Genomic DNA, 17908 nt, shown 5'->3' with positions numbered 1-17908 from the left:
TGGCATCCTTACAGCAGCAACACAGGTCCTAACTGCTCCTAACTGGTTTATGGAACAGTTCCCAGTTTAGACCAACTGGTGCCAATTGTTCTCCAACCTGGACTAAGTAAGGTGTGAAATCGAAGAAGATACCACATTGCAGTACCTCCTTTTAACATTATACATGCATGCAACTTAATAAAACGAAAGGGCTGTACTTGTAGAAAAATTGCTGAGTTTTTGAATGTGCCTCTCTGCCAACTGGACAAGCTGTAGCTCCAACTTTCAGTTCACTTAGTAGAATCTGCAATAAAGCTTAAAAAGTTCATTCATGTGCGGAAAGCTCGAGTCTAGCATCACCATGTCTGCAGCAGTCAGTACTTAAAACGTTTGTCACAGTTAACTTTACAGTAGACATCTCAGAGTTGCAAAATAGTATTTGTGAACTTTGCTTGTAATACAGCTTTGACCTCACTAGTGTTGAACTATGAAGCCTGCACTGTGGTCAGCTTACGAGAAACTTGTTTTTTTAATGCTTTATATAAGCGTTTGTGCATTGTGGAAAGCTGAGCGGTCCAGCAAATAAGTCTTAACAATTAAGGGTGTTATAGTCAAATGTGTGCATCATATATATCATCTTTTGAAACTAAATGAATTTACCTTCCAGCTGATGGATGTTCTTCTGATTCTGCTTGCAACCCTGGAGAAATTTGCGAAAGGCGAAAGTGCGTCGGTGAGTCCCTCTTCTTTCCTAAGGCACACTAAACATGTACGTTTTTGTGTCCTAATGGCAAGGTAATAGCACACAGTTATGTGGTGGTACACGCTATTGAATGCTCATGACATGACATCTTACGTCCTTCTCTCCCTCAGTTGGATGCCGCAGCGACTCTGACTGTACATTTGACAAGGCCTGTGTGAACACACAATGTGTCAACCCGTGCATCATTCAGAACTCGTGTGGCCGGCACACTTATTGTCGTCCGGTAGTCCACCGACCGCACTGCACCTGCAAGCCTGGCTACGAGGGAAATCCCTACGACTTCTGCAGCAAGAGTGAGTTTTGGGGCTGCAGACATGCCCGTCTTCAGTATGTGCCTCCTACTGTTTTTGCTGAACACTAAAGTGACCTTTGTCTTGCACCACTTGCATTTTTCAGTTGAAACCAGGGCTCCACCTGAATGCATACATGACCGGGACTGCTATGTCGGCAAGATTTGTGAAGCACACTACTGTGTTGGTGAGTGCAAAGTTTTGGAAAGAACACTACAGGGAGCAAGGTGAAGTGCCCATGTAGTTGGGCTGCTACTGCATTTGTTGGACGAGGTGTAGTTCACTGAGGAGCTGCTAATAAGGGTGGCTAATAATGGGGCTAATAAGGGGGCTAATAAGGGTGTTAATTAATTGGCTGACTTTGTTGGCTCAGCCATTACTGCGTGAAGACACGCCTGTGCCAGCATCTTGTTGTCACACTGATAATGACTTAAAGCAGTGGGATGCAGTTCCTCTGTTTGGTTCAAGTGATTGTTTGGGATCTTCTTAGCATTAATGGGTGTTATCCAGAACATTCTAAGCATGACATACTCGTACAGAGTACTGGATTTGTTGTACCAGGTTTCATTTTACAAACAGATTCTTGAAGCCCCAGTTGCTGAGGAGCCATGAGCCGTTACCGCATCTTTTTTTTTTTGCAAAACTTACATGGATCTCTATCATGTCCTCTCAGTTGCCCACGTTACCTTTACTTTTGCCTTTAAGACCTAGCACTCTGAAGCAAAAATTTGGTTATTTGGTTGGGACAGTCATCCTCCACAGTAATTAATTGAACACCATACTCTTTTTCTCTCGCCAAACAGACGGATGCCGTGGCGATGCAAACTGTCCCTTCGACCAAGCCTGCATTGGTCGTCAGTGCCGAGACCCTTGCACTCCGGGCATCTGCGGCAAGAATGCCAAGTGCCTCCCGATCAGCCACAAGCCAGTCTGTGCCTGCCCAACGGGACTCAGCGGTGACCCCAACATTGAGTGTGCTGTGTGTAAGTGTACACTTTTTTTTTCTTTAAGCCTTTCATCCTTTCAGTATAATTAGCATATCAGTGAGTGCAGTTATTTTCACTAGCATTGCATGATCCAGGAAGTTGTATTTGAGTTGCTTCACTGCATTTCAATGCAACATTTCTCACTCTGCATTGAACAAACTTTTGTTAAGGCTTAGTATGCATGCTGCAGTTGTAGTCCCAATTTTTTAGGCTGCTGTTATTTTTGTCTTCACAGCAAGCATAATGGCGTGTGGTCTAAAGCAGCTGTGCCATGTTATACAATGGCTTCTTACTCACTCTTATACCAGTGATCTATGGTTAAAGATTGTCTGGAATATATTGTCCTTGCAGAATTTTCTGCACAGCTTAAGGCACAAATTGCTATTCGGGCTTCCTTAAAACCCTCTGGTCTGCTTTGCACTTTCAGCACGGCAAGAATTCTGCTACCATGACAGAGACTGCCCCGTTGGTCGAATCTGCGAGAAAGGGTCTTGCGTTGATGCCTGTCGCACCGACGATGCTTGCGCCTATGATAAGGCTTGCATCCGCAACCGCTGTCAGAATCCCTGCAGCTTCCCAGGTGTCTGTGGCAGCAACACTGACTGCCGGGCTGCAAACCATCGCCCTGTTTGCTTATGCCTGCCAGGACTGACGGGAGATCCTAAGGTCCATTGTGCTGAACGTGAGTCCCCATGTCTTGCTGAAGCACTTGTCTCACTGAAGAGGTTTAGATGAACAGATTTACAGGAGACTGAAAGATTAGAAAATAAGTTCAAGTTAAGGATATCCTAGTTGTAACTACGAGAAGGAACTTGAAGATGTAATGAAGGGAATAAATAATTAGTGGTCTATTAAAACAACTCAGCTGATTCCAAGGGAAGGTAAATGTGGCCATAGAGTAACAGAGAACAAAGTGGCTAGGTGAGATTATATTTTCTGGGATAACGTGGCTATATTTGGCTGCAAGACAACTGCCTTTTGAAAAATATCGTTCGCCAGAATAAAAAATCAAACCTGTAGCAGTTGAGTAGACAAATATAGCTTGCAGTTCTCAAACTGCATGCTGTATTTTTTTGACTAGGTAGCCTTTGAGCCTTCTTTAGTAGTCTAGTGTTGCCACTGAGCTCATTTAAGCAATTCATGATTGATGCTTGACAACAAGAAAATGCTGGCAGGCAAGCAGTAAACAGTGACAAGTCACACTATGTCGAAGCGCAATTGTGCTTCAGCAGCAATGCAGAAGCATAGGCTCAAATGAACATTGCTTTCAAACAAAGCTTCTTATTATATGTTTATTATAGTTTACTTCAATTTAACTCCTCCTTTCATTTCAGTGAGGGAAGAAGGTTGCAAGCGAGACAGTGAGTGCCCCTTCGGACAGGTCTGCGAGGATGAATGCTGCATTGGTAAGTCTGCCTCTTGGGGACTAGAATCACCTTTTCTATGTACTACATCTACATGGTTATGTATCTGACTGGGTTTACAGGTTTCTGCATTAACAATTTACAGCTACAGTGCTTGTCAAAGGTTGTATTCTATTTTAGGCTGACAAAGCAGACATCTGAGCCATCTTTAGTCAAGGCCTTCTGGTTGTGACATAACACCCTATCCTGCCTATCTTTAACCCCTTCAAACCTTTTATAGCTCTTTGTACGCTATGCATAGCCCCTCAAGATAAAGCTGGCGACTTTTTTAAAATTCTGCCTATACTTCATCCTAAATTTGAAGCACCTTGTCAAATTTTTCATTTTCTAGATGGCTGTCGCTCCGATGACCAGTGCCTTCCCAGTGAGTCTTGCCATCACGGCAAGTGTGAGAACCTCTGCCATGTTCCTGGAACCTGCGGCATCAATGCGCTCTGTGTCATTGCTGCTCACCGTCCTGTCTGTTCGTGTGAGAGGGGCTTCTTTGGCGACCCAAAGATTGAGTGCAGGCCAGGTATGTGCATTTTATACACCAAAGAACTGTTGTGTGTTTTCACTACTACTTTCAGCATGTGCTATTCATTAGCAGTGCTGGTTACATCGAGGATTGGCCTGATTGTTTCCTTACCTAATAGTTGCAGTAACATATGTTAGAGAAGGCTAGAAAAAAAAAACACAAGTGCCTTGCTTGCACAACCTATTGACATACGTTAGACTGGGCAACAAAAATAAAGAAAAATAAAAGTGCCCTGCCCGCACTGAAATTTACACAACAGGCTAAGTTGGAAGTGGCAGCAAGGCGAAAAAATTAACTTTAAGATATGATCTGCTAAAGAGGGAAAGTGAAATTTTGCCACTGAAGTGATGCATAAACATAGTGTTACTGAAAGTGGCAAGTGTAATTGGCAGTCTTCTTGTCAGATTACCCACCTTATATTATAAACAAACTACATTTGTACACTTCATCATACAACCTAGCTCATTTGCCAGTGGTTGTTCATGAAAATGCTGTGAGCATTATGAATCTAAATTTGCCAGAGTGTATTGTGCTGTAAAAGAAACAAACTAGTATTATGTGTCAGTGTGTAAAGTAAAACCATAATAACCAGTGGGCGTGTCGCAATATCTATTCTATCATGTCTTTCAGGAAACAGCTAAAGCTTGTTTGCTACTTTTATACTTCAGAACAGTTTTATATAAGCTGTTGCTTTTCAAGCTAAACCTCACAGTTTAAATGTGCTATTATGTGGCCTGATTTTCTGGATAGGGCAAGCTGTCGGGCTAGATGCTATAGCATCTAGCAGTGGTGCATGCCATGCACCCTTCACAGCTGGGCACTTCACAGCTGGGCAGCTACAGCACTATCAATTTAAAATCCAGCTCTAGTTGCCAAACAAAATTTTTCTCTTGTCTCTTCTTGCAGTTCCAGTGGAGCCTCCTAAGGAGTGCCACGTCGACACCGACTGCGCTCTTCGCCACGTCTGTGAAGGCCACAAGTGTGTCTGTAAGTACAGCTGATGTATTTTAGTGTGCTAGCATACAAAAATATATTGTGCTAGCGCACCTACATCATGTAGTTTAATGAAGTAAATCAAGGGTTAATTCTTTAGACATTAAAAGAATACATGTCAAAAATATGTGCCGCCTGTACAAATCCTGCTTTAAAGCAGGTTGAAAACATTAGTTAAGCAGCCTACATGATTAAAATAAATAAGTGCTATCATAGAAACACTAGCATCTTTAGCAAGTCACGATTATTGTGTGCAGCCTGTACAAATCCTGCATTAAAGCAGGTTGAAAACATTAGTTAAGCAGTCTACATGATTAAAATCAATAAGTGTTATCATAGAAACAGTAGCATCTTTAGCAAGTCACGATTATTTATTCTTCAAAGTGCCTCCCTTGCCACCACACTGTGCACTTGCTCATGTATAGCTGCATTGTCTTAATCATGCACTGTTCTGCACACCCCGTGCAGATGGCTGCAGAACCGATGAGAGGTGCACTAGCGACGAAGCCTGCATCAATGGCATCTGTCAGAACCCGTGCGGTGCCTATGGAGCCTGTGGCCGGAATGCCCTGTGCCGTCCAATCAATCACCATGCCGACTGCTCCTGTCTTCCGGGTCACCGTGGCAACCCCAACGTGGTTTGTTTCAGAGGTGGGCTCTGTTCACATATGTTTAGCTGCACACTGTCATGCAGTTTTGGCAGTTTTTAGCTCTTGGTCAAATAATGTTTGATTTGCATTGCTCGATCTTCTCAGATTGCTACTGTGGTAAAAAAAAAAAAAAAAATTGAAATGCGAAGGGAGTGAAAAGGGCATTATGCCTTGCGGGATTATTGTAAAGTTGGCAGAAATTACTTTAATGAGCTCTTTTAAAGCAATGCACTGCTGTGGTACGTTATTAGCACTATGTTTTTCATGATGCAGTAAATGTGAACTGCAACTTATTTATCAGTGGGCTTTAAAACATTTTCTTTCGTGAAGTACACTCCCCTGAACCTTTTATGCTCATTTTTTTTTTTTTCTGCAATATTCAGATGAGCCAAAGCCTGAATGCACGAGGGACAATGAGTGTCTGCATGGGTTCATCTGTGACAACAATCGCTGCATAGGCAAGTATATTTAGTGGTTCTTTTTATTTCTTTAAGAAATTTTTTTTACCTACCGTTGTGTTATCGTGAAGTAGGACACTAATTGAGTGTAATTTTGTAGAGAGCTTGTGAAAGGTGTGTCCGAATAGGATGACAGGAAGTTTTAATTTGTGATCCTGTTTAAAATAAGTGAGACACAGGGAACTTGGGAAAGGGCTATTGCATAGGTAATAATAACTAGTATTAAGGTGTTACATTGACACTATACACTTACATATCCCACACAAACACAGGGAAAGTGAGCTGAACAGGACTGACACTGTTTTCTATCTGCATCCCTCATGTTTGTGCTATCCATATATTTCATATGCTGCCTGCAGAGTTTTCTGAATACAGCAATCGCCGTTATTGGTTTGAATGGCAATGCTTAGTACCTGTATGCAAGTGGACATGTGGTGTACACGTGTACATGTGGTCGCATTTGCAATTTTTTTTTACTCTAGAATTAGAATGTGGACAGATAATTTTTTCCTTTTGTGAGCCTTTCACACAATGGTTCAGTCTTCCATGCCTGTTCTGGTATCAGCATTGTGAGGATGCAAGTGTTTGTGACACTATGCTCTTCCTGCAGTTTTTTATGATGTTCCACCAGCTAAACTGTGCATGGAGGAAAATCTCTTGTCATCCCATTTGCCTATAGCTTTTCCTTCAGTTTTTTATAATATATACACTAAAGAACAAATCCAAGTAAATGAATGAAATTAAAAGTATTTTTAAAGATGAGCAGGAATGAAAGCTCAAGCAATGAATGACTGAAGTTGGCATGAGCTGTGGCTGAAGCCAGAATAAATGTTTAGTGTGGTTAGGGTCTGTTGGATCTAACACTGCTTACCTGTTTTATGTAGTCAGTCTGTACACCCAAATAGTCTGCTCCAATGTGGCTTATTACTGTGCTTGGAAACTTCCAGAGGGCTGTCGTCATGACAACAACTGTCCCGATGAAAAAGCCTGCATCAACGGCCAGTGTCAATATGTCTGTAGCTTGCCAAACATCTGTGGTGTCAACGCAGACTGCCAGCCACACAATCACCGAGCACTTTGTTCGTGTCCATCAGGCTTCCAGGGCGATGCTCAGATAGAGTGCAAAGAAAGTGAGTTGTTGCCTGTTACATATTTTCTTGACAGCCTTGCCTTCTGTGCTTTAGCATAGGAACAGCAAAGGTATAGCTTTGTGCAACCTGTGCATGCAGGATAGTTCAAATAATTATCTTTTTGCTTTGCTGCATTCAGCAAGTCTTGATTTCAAACATGGCATGCAATGTGTGTGCTCTTGGTACTGCCTTCTCAAGAGCAGTATTTCCCCACTTATCTGAGATATGCAAGTTGTGGCGTAGCAGCTATTTCGCTCTGAAAAAAAGAACGAAAATGCTCACCTGGGGCCAAATTATGGAATGATCAAATCACAAACCCATCACAAACGGATCCATTAGCGCCGGTCCTTTTGGTCGATGACTCTGCCAGTCTGTGCCAACCAACAGGGGAGAGGCTTTGTGACCGTTTTGTGACTGTTTTGAGATTATGGTTATTTCATAATTTGGCCCTTTTGCTTTTTATCAGATGAGCAACTATGAGCAGAAACCTAAATCACTTTCAAGTATATTTGAATATTCAAATTGTGACCAACAGTTTGTTTCATATCTGTCGTCTCTGAGTAGTGAAGAAAAAAAAATTTTTCCTTTGCAGTTCGAGAACCAGGTCCTTGCTTCCAAGACAATGACTGTGCTGTTGGAAGCATCTGCAGCCACGGCAACTGCATTCGTAAGTTCTAGAATTTAATTATTTTCGTGTGAGTGGGTAGAGTATTTGATCCTGGTGCCAAAAATGTACCAAATACATCTACCACTCTTCACTGCAGCTGGTTGTGCATACAAGAATACTATAATCCTCATACTATGAACAAAAAAATGCTCTATTCTGCACATGTTGCAAAAATTGTCCCCTGCTCACTTCTCCCAACCATGTGATTCCTTTTATCTGTTTCAGCTGGCTGTCGTAACAATGAGAACTGCCCCTTCCTGGAAGTTTGCATTCGAAACGTCTGCCAGGACCCATGTCGCGTCTATGGTGCTTGCGGCATCAATGCTGTTTGTAAGGCCATCAACCACGACAGGGTCTGCGCTTGCCTGCCCGACCACACGGGAGACCCGAAACATCACTGCGTCAAGCGTGAGTTGCATTCTCATATATGTCACTGCAAATAGGCATCGCATTGAACTTGATCCATGCTAACCGGCTAAGAGATATCCACTCAGCCACATACAGATATATTTCTACGTATATATGACTATGTACAATCTTGTGTCATTATATTCATTGCGTTCATAGTATGTGTTACTGCCTTTTTTATGACGAGATGCTTAATGTGAGCACTATTTGGTCCTCTATGTCTGTTTCCAAAATATATACTACTTCAACGCTGTGGAAATAAAGCAGCATAAAATATGTAAACGGCTTCAGGCTGCAGGAGTTTTTGACCCACACATACCACCTCAAGGCCCTTCCACATACAGGTCGGTTGATAGGCTAATGAACATGCTTGGCACTCTTGGCAGATATATATATATATATATATATATATATATTGTAGAGACTACTGAACTGTATGTTTACTTCTGTCAATTTGGTCATCAGGGTCTTCGCAAGTGCAGTGTGTGTTAACAAGCTCTTGTGCTCTTTTCACCAGTGTTGCCTCCACCTGAATGCACGAGGGATGATGACTGCTATTCTGGTCGCATTTGCGAGCTCTCCCACTGCAGAGGTAAGTGCGAGCAAGTGAATTGCCATTACAACTTTAGAAGTAAACCGCAGCTATTCAAATGCAGTGGTAGCCTTTGTGCAAACGCGAAAACAGTGCATCAGTGTGGTCATTAGTCACATATGGATCTAAGAATATCAGCCATTTTCTTTAAAAAAAAAAATGAATGCAAAACATGAATTTATTTTATAAATGTTCTCATGTGAGAGCAAGACCCAGTTAGGAAATCAATTACCTCCTTTTGTCTTGCCCCGTTGCAAATAACTGTATATAAAAAAACTGCAAAACAATGCATTTTATCCGTGTTATCTATGTTGATCAGCCATTTATATATGTGCAGCACAGCTAAATAATATGCTTCAATGTACTGTCAAATGTATTAATTGTTACCTCACCAAGAGCATTTTACCTATCCAACTCGAAACACTCTAGGCATTCTCTCAGGCTTTCATCAATCACTCACTTTTGACACTAATTTTTTGTTTGGTCATGTGTAGTTGGTTGCCGAGCGGACAACAACTGCCCACCGGACCTATCGTGCATCGACGGCCAGTGCCAGAACCCATGCCTGCGCAGTGCTGTCTGTGGCCGGGATGCCCACTGCTTCCCTGTCAACCACAGAGAACTCTGCTCCTGTGAACATGGGTTCACCGGCAACCCCGTCGTGGCTTGCGAGAAAGGTAATGTCCAATGCACAGAGGTCCAGTCTGCATAGGTCCTTTGATAGGTTATGTAAATTTATGTGATGTAATTCAAGGGGTGAATTGCATTCACCCCATAACCTGCTCTAAACTCTTTAAACTATATTTTTTTTTCGCCAGGAAGTGCATGTAATGCATGCACAACAAACATGTGAAGCTAATATTCTGGCACTTACCTCAAGAGAACAGGCCACATATATAAGTCGACCGTTGCAGTGGCAGATTTGCAGATATATTTCAATATATCAGTTTGTGATCCACTGTATTTGCCTCATGCGACCAATTTTTCACCCCTGGCTTTGGATGTCTCCCTCAATGAGAAGAAATTTTTAACATTTCAGGACTTCACTACCCCAGTCAATGTTTATTTAGAACTGTGTGTGAAAACCTAAGCTTGTGATGAAACGAAAAAAAATTGAAAGCTCGCTTGGCTGTGTGCGCAGCCATGTCCACAAAATTGTCTGTAGCCTATTCTTGCATTACTTTTGAAGTGGCCTATGTAAGAGTCTTTCTTCAATTGATTGTTAGCTGCTATCATCATCACTGATATGTCTCAAATATTTCTTCCAGTCCCTGATGGCTCATGCAGAAGGGATGAGGAATGCGGCTATGGAGAAATCTGTGCAGCCTACAGGTGTATTGGTGAGTATTTTTTATTGAGTGTGCAATAAGCATGTAGCATTCCTGAACGACCTCTGTCCACTGTCACCATAGTTTGCAATATGAAGCGTGGCTGCCTGAATTGCTCAGTGAGTTATCATGCCCATCAATAAAGCCAGTATTCAATATAGCTGCATGGTGTTGCAATAGTGTTATTGAACAAGTTAGCTTCTCTGTATCAAGAGAGTACTGCAAAGCTCTGACAGAGCATATGATACTCTGATACTCTAAGTGCTGTTTTCCATCTTTCACTCATACTTACACATTGTTCTTGCACAAATTTCAGATGGCTGCCGTAACCATGACAACTGCCCGTTCGACAAGGCCTGCATCAACGGTCACTGCCAAGATCCATGCAGCCTCGGAGGCATCTGTGGCATCAACACCCAATGCCGAGCTCTTTACCATGAAGCCTCATGTGAATGCTTGCCAGGCTACACTGGGAACGCTAAGGAACGCTGCAGCCTGAGTGAGTATGCCGAGCGATACTACCTGAACCAGCACCTGTAATGCTTGCTTATTGCAGAAATATCACTCTCGCAACCGTGTTTGTTTTAAGACACTGAACAAAATGTTCTTTTGTGTATCAATTTTACAGTTCCACTGCCTGAATGCACTGAAGATCATCACTGTGGCACCGGATACGTGTGCGTGAACTCGAAGTGCAGAGGTGAGTTCACGTGCTGGGATATATATACAGTGGAAGCCTGGTTGTGGACCGCCCAGTATATGTGTTGTGCCCACATTTCGCTATATGTAAGCCCGATGATGTCTTTTCAGAAGTAATGCCTTGTAAAGTTCAGATAATATAACAACAAATTACACAGCAGGTTCTGGAATTGCCAGAAACTGCCTAACATGCTGAGCGTGCATGGAGATTGCCATTGAGTTTATTGTTACTTAATTATTCACCCTGGGGACCACACAATTGTGGTAACATGTCCACCTGTTTGTATTACCTGCAGTAGAAATGATCTTGCTCATGGAGATCGGGTAATAAAAGCAACTCTACATGTTCCTAACGTAAGGCATATATGGTGGCTGTTGATTACTGTGTTACAGAAGCAGTATTTCCTGACTGCTATACTTTGCAACCAACTTTGTGCATCATGAATTTTGTACCAGAAAGAAAAAGGAAGTAAATATGCATTATATTACTCATTAATGCACGTAATATTTTGACAACATGGGTCAAAATAGACTTCGGTAGCAGCAACAAGCATTCCCTTACCACTTTGTATTCATTTTTAAAGCTCATGTTTCATATCTTTTTAATGTCTGTGTCCTCAGAGTTTACCAGTGAGGCTATTTTCAAGTCCTTTATATGTTTGCCACATGACACCAAGCATGGGAGTCATAGAACTATCGTTTCCCAAGATTGTGTCAGCTTTGTATCTAATTGCATGTTTACTTCAGTGAATTTCAAAGCAGACCTTTATACATTATAATTAATCAGTTCGTAAGCTTGACATGCTTATGAAAATAAGATTTTGAGCAGTCTTCCAGCTTTTAGTCATAGTAAGAATTTGTATTGGTTGTTAACATAGACTAAGGTCTGTGCACACCTTTTTCTTTTTTACATTTCTTCTTTGTCGAGGTGCAATTATTCATACTTTGAAACAGACTACTCCTACCTCGACTTTGTTGAGGTTGCCATCCGGGCCTGTTGCTTTTCATGACTGGGTTCTGTTGCCCATCTCAACACCTTCTCTTCACCCTTTCCAGATATCAACGAGTGCCTGCACGGTCGCGGCCCTTGTGCGCACGGTGCCACCTGCACGAACCTGCCGGGCAGCTACAAGTGTAGCTGTCCCAACAACCTGGTGGGCGATCCGTACCATGGGCGCTGCCGACAGCGCATCCAGGGCTGCACGCGCGACACCGACTGCAAGGACAACGAGGCCTGCAACACCCTCACAGAGCAGTGCTACGGTGTGCATCACATCACGTCTTTGTCAGTCACGGCATTGAGGGTTGGATGGGAGGGCTGTGCTGTTAAAGAACTTTGCAGCCGAAACAGCAATGGCAAAGCAGTTAGGCTGAATCTTGGGCACAGAATAATATTGATGAGTGGACTCGCTTCACTCTCCAGTTGGTTGCAAGGGTGCCAAAACCCTTCAAGCAGCTATTAGCCAGTCACATGCTGGTGGTCAGACATACAGTTTTCCCCACATATTTTTTTAGTTGGAACTTTTTTACTCTTAATTATCTTAACACTTGCAATTCTTTATCCCCTTTCAAGTCGTGCACAATGCGCTAGCTGAGAAGCTAGTTTTACTGCTTTATTTGATTATGGCAGTGCCGGTTGTATGGAGCTAGTTTCGGGATTAGAATGAATTTGATAGAATTAGTGCTAGCTGAGAATCTAGTTTTACTGCTTTGTTTTATTATGGCGGTGCCGGCTGTGTGAGGATAGTTTCGGGATTAGAATAAATTTGGCAGAATTAGTAAAGCCTAGGCTTGCTGCCCTATTATGTTTCTCTCAGTCAGCATATAAAAGTAGTCCATTAAATGAATAAATGAACTACACAACTTCTAAAGATGCCTGTCCGTGTAGACGAAGGAGTCTGGTTTCTCTTTAAAGTGATATAGTGACCTTTCTTGTTGTGTGCTTGGCAAATGCAGATGCTTGCCTCAAGCCTGGCGTCTGTGGTCGTGCTGCTGAATGTCGAGGCATCGACCATCGGCCGGAGTGTTTCTGCCCAAGTGGCCTTCGAGGAAACCCTTACGCTGAGTGCACAGTCGGTGAGTGATGCAGCGCAACTTTTTTGCAATGCCTTCCTCACGTCTTTGCATTATCCTCATTCACAATGTCCAGATAGCCTAACTTAATTAGCCTACTGGCTTCTGTAGATGGTATTTCTATCCTGCATCAATTCTTCAAAGCAGAATGAGGGCATTTGAAACCGTTTGAAACTGCTTGTTTTTTTTTTGCTCATGAATTCGTTTTCTGGCACTTTTCTTACAGAAAAAAATCAAACTGCTTTTGTTTGTGAGAAATTAAAATGGATCCCTGAAAGCATACTATATAAAACAATGCAGCGATCAATAAGTTCTTTGCAGGCTTATCAGTTGCTGAGATGTAAAATGAAAGTTGAAGGTGGGACCAGTGATGAGTGTTTTGCGCTCTAGTGGTCCGGCGGTTAGGACAAATGTGGCTGTCAAAATGTCAAGCATGTTATAGGTGCACAAACACACATTCTGTAGACAGTCTGCTTCCTAAAGGACAGTTCTAGAGGATTTTCGAACGCTTCGAATTGGCTATCGCACTATATTTCTTGGACATTCCTGTCTTAGTTGCTGTGAACAGTTTTTTAAATAATGAGGAAGATGGTTACAAAAACCAGCAAAAACCATGAAGCCGAAACTGAAACTGGGTTTTGACCAAACTATGACTTCACAATAGACCAACAAATGGCGTCACAGAAGCTGTCCTTCCATGTGCATGCTGAGTGACTAAACTGAGACTGTAAGTGATAACCTCGGTCATTAATTGTCTGAAATGATCAAAAGAAAGCACAAAATTTTTTCTTCAGCAAACACAGAGCGAACACCGACGAGCATGTAGCTCGTGACATAATGCACGCAGGGAAGACTCAGGAGAACCTACTCTGAAAGGTTCAGTAAAATGTGCGGATATCAGAAAAAAAAGAACCCAGAGTTGCCCTTTAAGCTACAGCTTCCACTGATCACAGTGATGCTTTTATTTGTCTTTGTCTTATTTGTCTTCACTATGCAGTATGGTTGACAGAATCACATGAGCACTTCAAACTTATGTTGAACTGCATTTATATGTGATGTCAATATTTCTGGCTCATTTTGCCGCACTGTTTGATTCCCCAGCTCGGCCTTGCGCTCACTACCAAGAGTGCTCTGGAAATCTGCAGTGCCTTGGAGATCGTTGTGGTTGCCCACGACCCTTCTGGCAGAAGAACTACTTCTGCATCTGTAAGTCATTCATTTATTTCTCTTTTGTTACATTTCGTAGTTGTATCTAGGTGCCCTGAGTGAAAAATTTCTTGACACTTTTCAGTCGCCTTCTGCTCAGAGAATTATTGTGAAACTTTCTGCATATAATGTTGCGAGTCAGACCTGATTGTTCTGATAATTATCTGTGTTACTGTGACTTGTACGTAACCATTATTATATGTTCAGTGGCATTTGCACTGTTGTGACAGATTGTCCTGACATTTAACTGTGTTACACTGTGACCTGTATGTCACCGTAACATATGCATTCAGTGACACTGGCATTTATGCAGTGTTTTAGTTAGCCTAGATATATGTTCATTTTTATCCTAGTAGGAACTTCACCTTCCACCTCTGCGGGTCCTTGCCCATGGCTAATCTCATTATTGTAATATAAATCTCTTGAAATGTTGGAATGTTCATCCGTTGCTTCCCAATCTTCGTCCTTGCAGTGACAAGTGTAAACTGCTCCACAACCAACCCATGCCCTGAACACCAGGAGTGTGTGTACGAGGGCAGCTACACAGGTTTCTGTGTCTGCCCCAAGGGATTCGCTCTCCTGCCAAATGGAGTGTGCAGAGGTAAGTGCATTGCATCTCACAGCTGTGAAATTAGAATGCATTCCTGAGTGAACCAGGCTCCTTTGCAAGGGAAGCATTGCAGCAGCTGACTTTGCAACTATCAGACGCACTAACTAGAACCTTGGCATTGGTCAGAAATGGCGAAAATCTCTTAGTGCACTAGCACTAGATGCCTCGCTAGTGACAAAGTCGTCCTGTCTTCGCATGAAGCCTCCAGCTGCCACCTGGAGTGCACTAGCACTAGGTGGGTCACTAGCGGAAAGGTTATGTGTGTGGTGAAGCCCCCACCTGGAAGCTGCCATAGTTGGCAGGTGGCAAAGTGGAGAGAGGGAAATCCTCCTTTCCTTTTCATGCAACAGAGCTAGGTGGGTCACTAGCAGAAAGGTTGTTATGTGTGTGGTGAAGCCCCCACCTGGAAGCTGCCACATAGCTGCCATAGTTGGCTGGTGGAAAAGTGGAGAGAGGGAAATCCTCCTTTCTTTTTTGTGCGATAGAGCTAGGTGGGTCACTAGCAGAAAGGTTGTTATGTGTGCGGTGAAGGCCCCACCTGGAAGCTGCCACATAGCTGCCATAGTTGGCAGGTGGCAAAGTGGAGAGAGGGAAATCCTCCTTTCCTTTTCATGCAACAGAGCTAGGTGGGTCACTAGCAGAAAGGTTGTTATGTGAGCTAGGTGGGTCATTAGCAGAAAGGTTGTTATGTGTGCGGTGAAGCCCCCACCTGGAAGCTGCCATATAGCTGCCATAGTTGGCAGGTGGCAAAGTGGAGAGAGGGAAATATTCCTTTCCTTTTCATGCAATAGAGCTAGGTGGGTCACTAGCGGAAAGGTTGTTATGTGTGTGGTGAAGCCCCCACCTGGAAGCTGCCACATAGCTGCCATAGTTGGCTGGTGGAAAAGTGGAGAGAGGGAAATCCTCCTTTCTTTTTTGTGCGATAGAGCTAGGTGGGTCACTAGCAGAAAGGTTGTTATGTGTGCGGTGAAGGCCCCACCTGGAAGCTGCCACATAGCTGCCATAGTTGGCAGGTGGCAAAGTGGAGAGAGGGAAATCCTCCTTTCCTTTTCATGCAACAGAGCTAGGTGGGTCACTAGCAGAAAGGTTGTTATGTGAGCTAGGTGGGTCATTAGCAGAAAGGTTGTTATGTGTGCGGTGAAGCCCCCACCTGGAAGCTGCCATATAGCTGCCATAGTTGGCAGGTGGCAAAGTGGAGAGAGGGAAATCTTCCTTTCCTTTTCATGCAATAGAGCTAGGTGGGTCACTAGCGGAAAGGTTGTTATGTGTGTGGTGAAGCCCCCACCTGGAAGCTGCCACATAGCTGCCATAGTTGGCTGGTGGAAAAGTGGAGAGAGGGAAATCCTCCTTTCTTTTTTGTGCGATAGAGCTAGGTGGGTCACTAGCAGAAAGGTTGTTATGTGTGCGGTGAAGGCCCCACCTGGAAGCTGCCACATAGCTGCCATAGTTGGCAGGTGGCAAAGTGGAGAGAGGGAAATCCTCCTTTCCTTTTCATGCAACAGAGCTAGGTGGGTCACTAGCAGAAAGGTTGTTATGTGAGCTAGGTGGGTCATTAGCAGAAAGGTTGTTATGTGTGCGGTGAAGCCCCCACCTGGAAGCTGCCATATAGCTGCCATAGTTGGCAGGTGGCAAAGTGGAGAGAGGGAAATCTTCCTTTCCTTTTCATGCAATAGAGCTAGGTGGGTCACTAGCGGAAAGGTTGTTATGTGTGTGGTGAAGCCCCCACCTGGAAGCTGCCACATAGCTGCCATAGTTGGCTGGTGGAAAAGTGGAGAGAGGGAAATCCTCCTTTCTTTTTTGTGCGATAGAGCTAGGTGGGTCACTAGCAGAAAGGTTGTTATGTGTGCGGTGAAGGCCCCACCTGGAAGCTGCCACATAGCTGCCATAGTTGGCAGGTGGCAAAGTAGAGAGAGGGAAATCCTCCTTTCCTTTTCATGCAACAGAGCTAGGTGGGTCACTAGCAGAAAGGTTGTTATGTGAGCTAGGTGGGTCATTAGCAGAAAGGTTGTTATGTGTGCGGTGAAGCCCCCACCTGGAAGCTGCCATATAGCTGCCATAGTTGGCAGGTGGCAAAGTGGAGAGAGGGAAATCTTCCTTTCCTTTTCATGCAATAGAGCTAGGTGGGTCACTAGCGGAAAGGTTGTTATGTGTGTGGTGAAGCCCCCACCTGGAAGCTGCCACATAGCTGCCATAGTTGGCTGGTGGAAAAGTGGAGAGAGGGAAATCCTCCTTTCTTTTTTGTGCGATAGAGCTAGGTGGGTCACTAGCAGAAAGGTTGTTATGTGTGCGGTGAAGGCCCCACCTGGAAGCTGCCACATAGCTGCCATAGTTGGCAGGTGGCAAAGTGGAGAGAGGGAAATCTTCCTTTCCTTTTCATGCAATAGAGCTAGGTGGGTCACTAGCGGAAAGGTTGTTATGTGTGTGGTGAAGCCCCCACCTGGAAGCTGCCACATAGCTGCCATAGTTGGCTGGTGGAAAAGTGGAGAGAGGGAAATCCTCCTTTCTTTTTTGTGCGATAGAGCTAGGTGGGTCACTAGCAGAAAGGTTGTTATGTGTGCGGTGAAGGCCCCACCTGGAAGCTGCCACATAGCTGCCATAGTTGGCAGGTGGCAAAGTGGAGAGAGGGAAATCCTCCTTTCCTTTTCATGCGATAGAGCTAGGTGGGTCACTAACGAAAAAGCCACTATGTGTCCTGGTAAAGCCTAGTGGTGTCGTTGTGAAGGAGAAAAACCGGTTTCGCGGCAGCTGCACCCACGTGGAAAAGACGGAACCACGAAACCGTTGCATGCCTGTTGCTGCTGGCATGCAAACTGGTTTCACAACACCTGCAGCCAACTGGAAAGGCACAAATCATGTTGCGCCAGCTGCTGCCTATCTACAATGTTGTAAAACAGTTGTAAGTAACCTGTGAAAAAGGCCCATACATATTATGCTAGTGCATCTATGTCACGCTTAGTTTAGTGAAGTAAATTGGGAGTAGTTTTTTTTTCTCTGTAGTAGCTCTTTAGTGTAACTCCATAGAAAAAAACATGTACAGGATTTATTAGCAGCTGTTGCTTGTGGTTCAATTCATGAAGTTTTACTAGCCTCTGGAAAACGAGCATTCGATTGTTTTTTGTGCTGAGCTATGAAGGC

General features: G+C 43.6%; 1 protein-coding gene across 1 annotated transcript in view; it reads left to right on the top strand.

Moving 5' to 3' along the window:
* LOC144121081 (uncharacterized) overlaps positions 1-17908 on the top strand; it is a 342169-nt gene that overhangs the window by 308155 nt on the left and 16106 nt on the right. The window contains exons 86-107 of the mRNA XM_077654023.1: positions 647-712; positions 853-1035; positions 1139-1219; positions 1836-2015; positions 2446-2700; positions 3353-3424; positions 3774-3956; positions 4866-4946; positions 5421-5603; positions 5986-6060; positions 7008-7190; positions 7783-7857; positions 8083-8265; positions 8783-8857; positions 9352-9534; positions 10126-10197; positions 10502-10684; positions 10814-10885; positions 11941-12147; positions 12841-12960; positions 14059-14163; positions 14636-14764. Coding sequence (XP_077510149.1) covers positions 647-712; positions 853-1035; positions 1139-1219; positions 1836-2015; positions 2446-2700; positions 3353-3424; positions 3774-3956; positions 4866-4946; positions 5421-5603; positions 5986-6060; positions 7008-7190; positions 7783-7857; positions 8083-8265; positions 8783-8857; positions 9352-9534; positions 10126-10197; positions 10502-10684; positions 10814-10885; positions 11941-12147; positions 12841-12960; positions 14059-14163; positions 14636-14764 — 2946 coding nt within the window. The remainder of the gene's footprint in view (positions 1-646; positions 713-852; positions 1036-1138; positions 1220-1835; positions 2016-2445; positions 2701-3352; positions 3425-3773; positions 3957-4865; positions 4947-5420; positions 5604-5985; positions 6061-7007; positions 7191-7782; positions 7858-8082; positions 8266-8782; positions 8858-9351; positions 9535-10125; positions 10198-10501; positions 10685-10813; positions 10886-11940; positions 12148-12840; positions 12961-14058; positions 14164-14635; positions 14765-17908) is intronic.

The sequence above is a fragment of the Amblyomma americanum genome, chromosome 2, assembly GCF_052857255.1.
Source record: "Amblyomma americanum isolate KBUSLIRL-KWMA chromosome 2, ASM5285725v1, whole genome shotgun sequence".
Classification (NCBI taxonomy): domain Eukaryota; kingdom Metazoa; phylum Arthropoda; class Arachnida; order Ixodida; family Ixodidae; genus Amblyomma; species Amblyomma americanum.
Note: the sequence above shows the minus strand (reverse complement) of the source record. Positions and strands in the feature narration are given on the sequence as shown.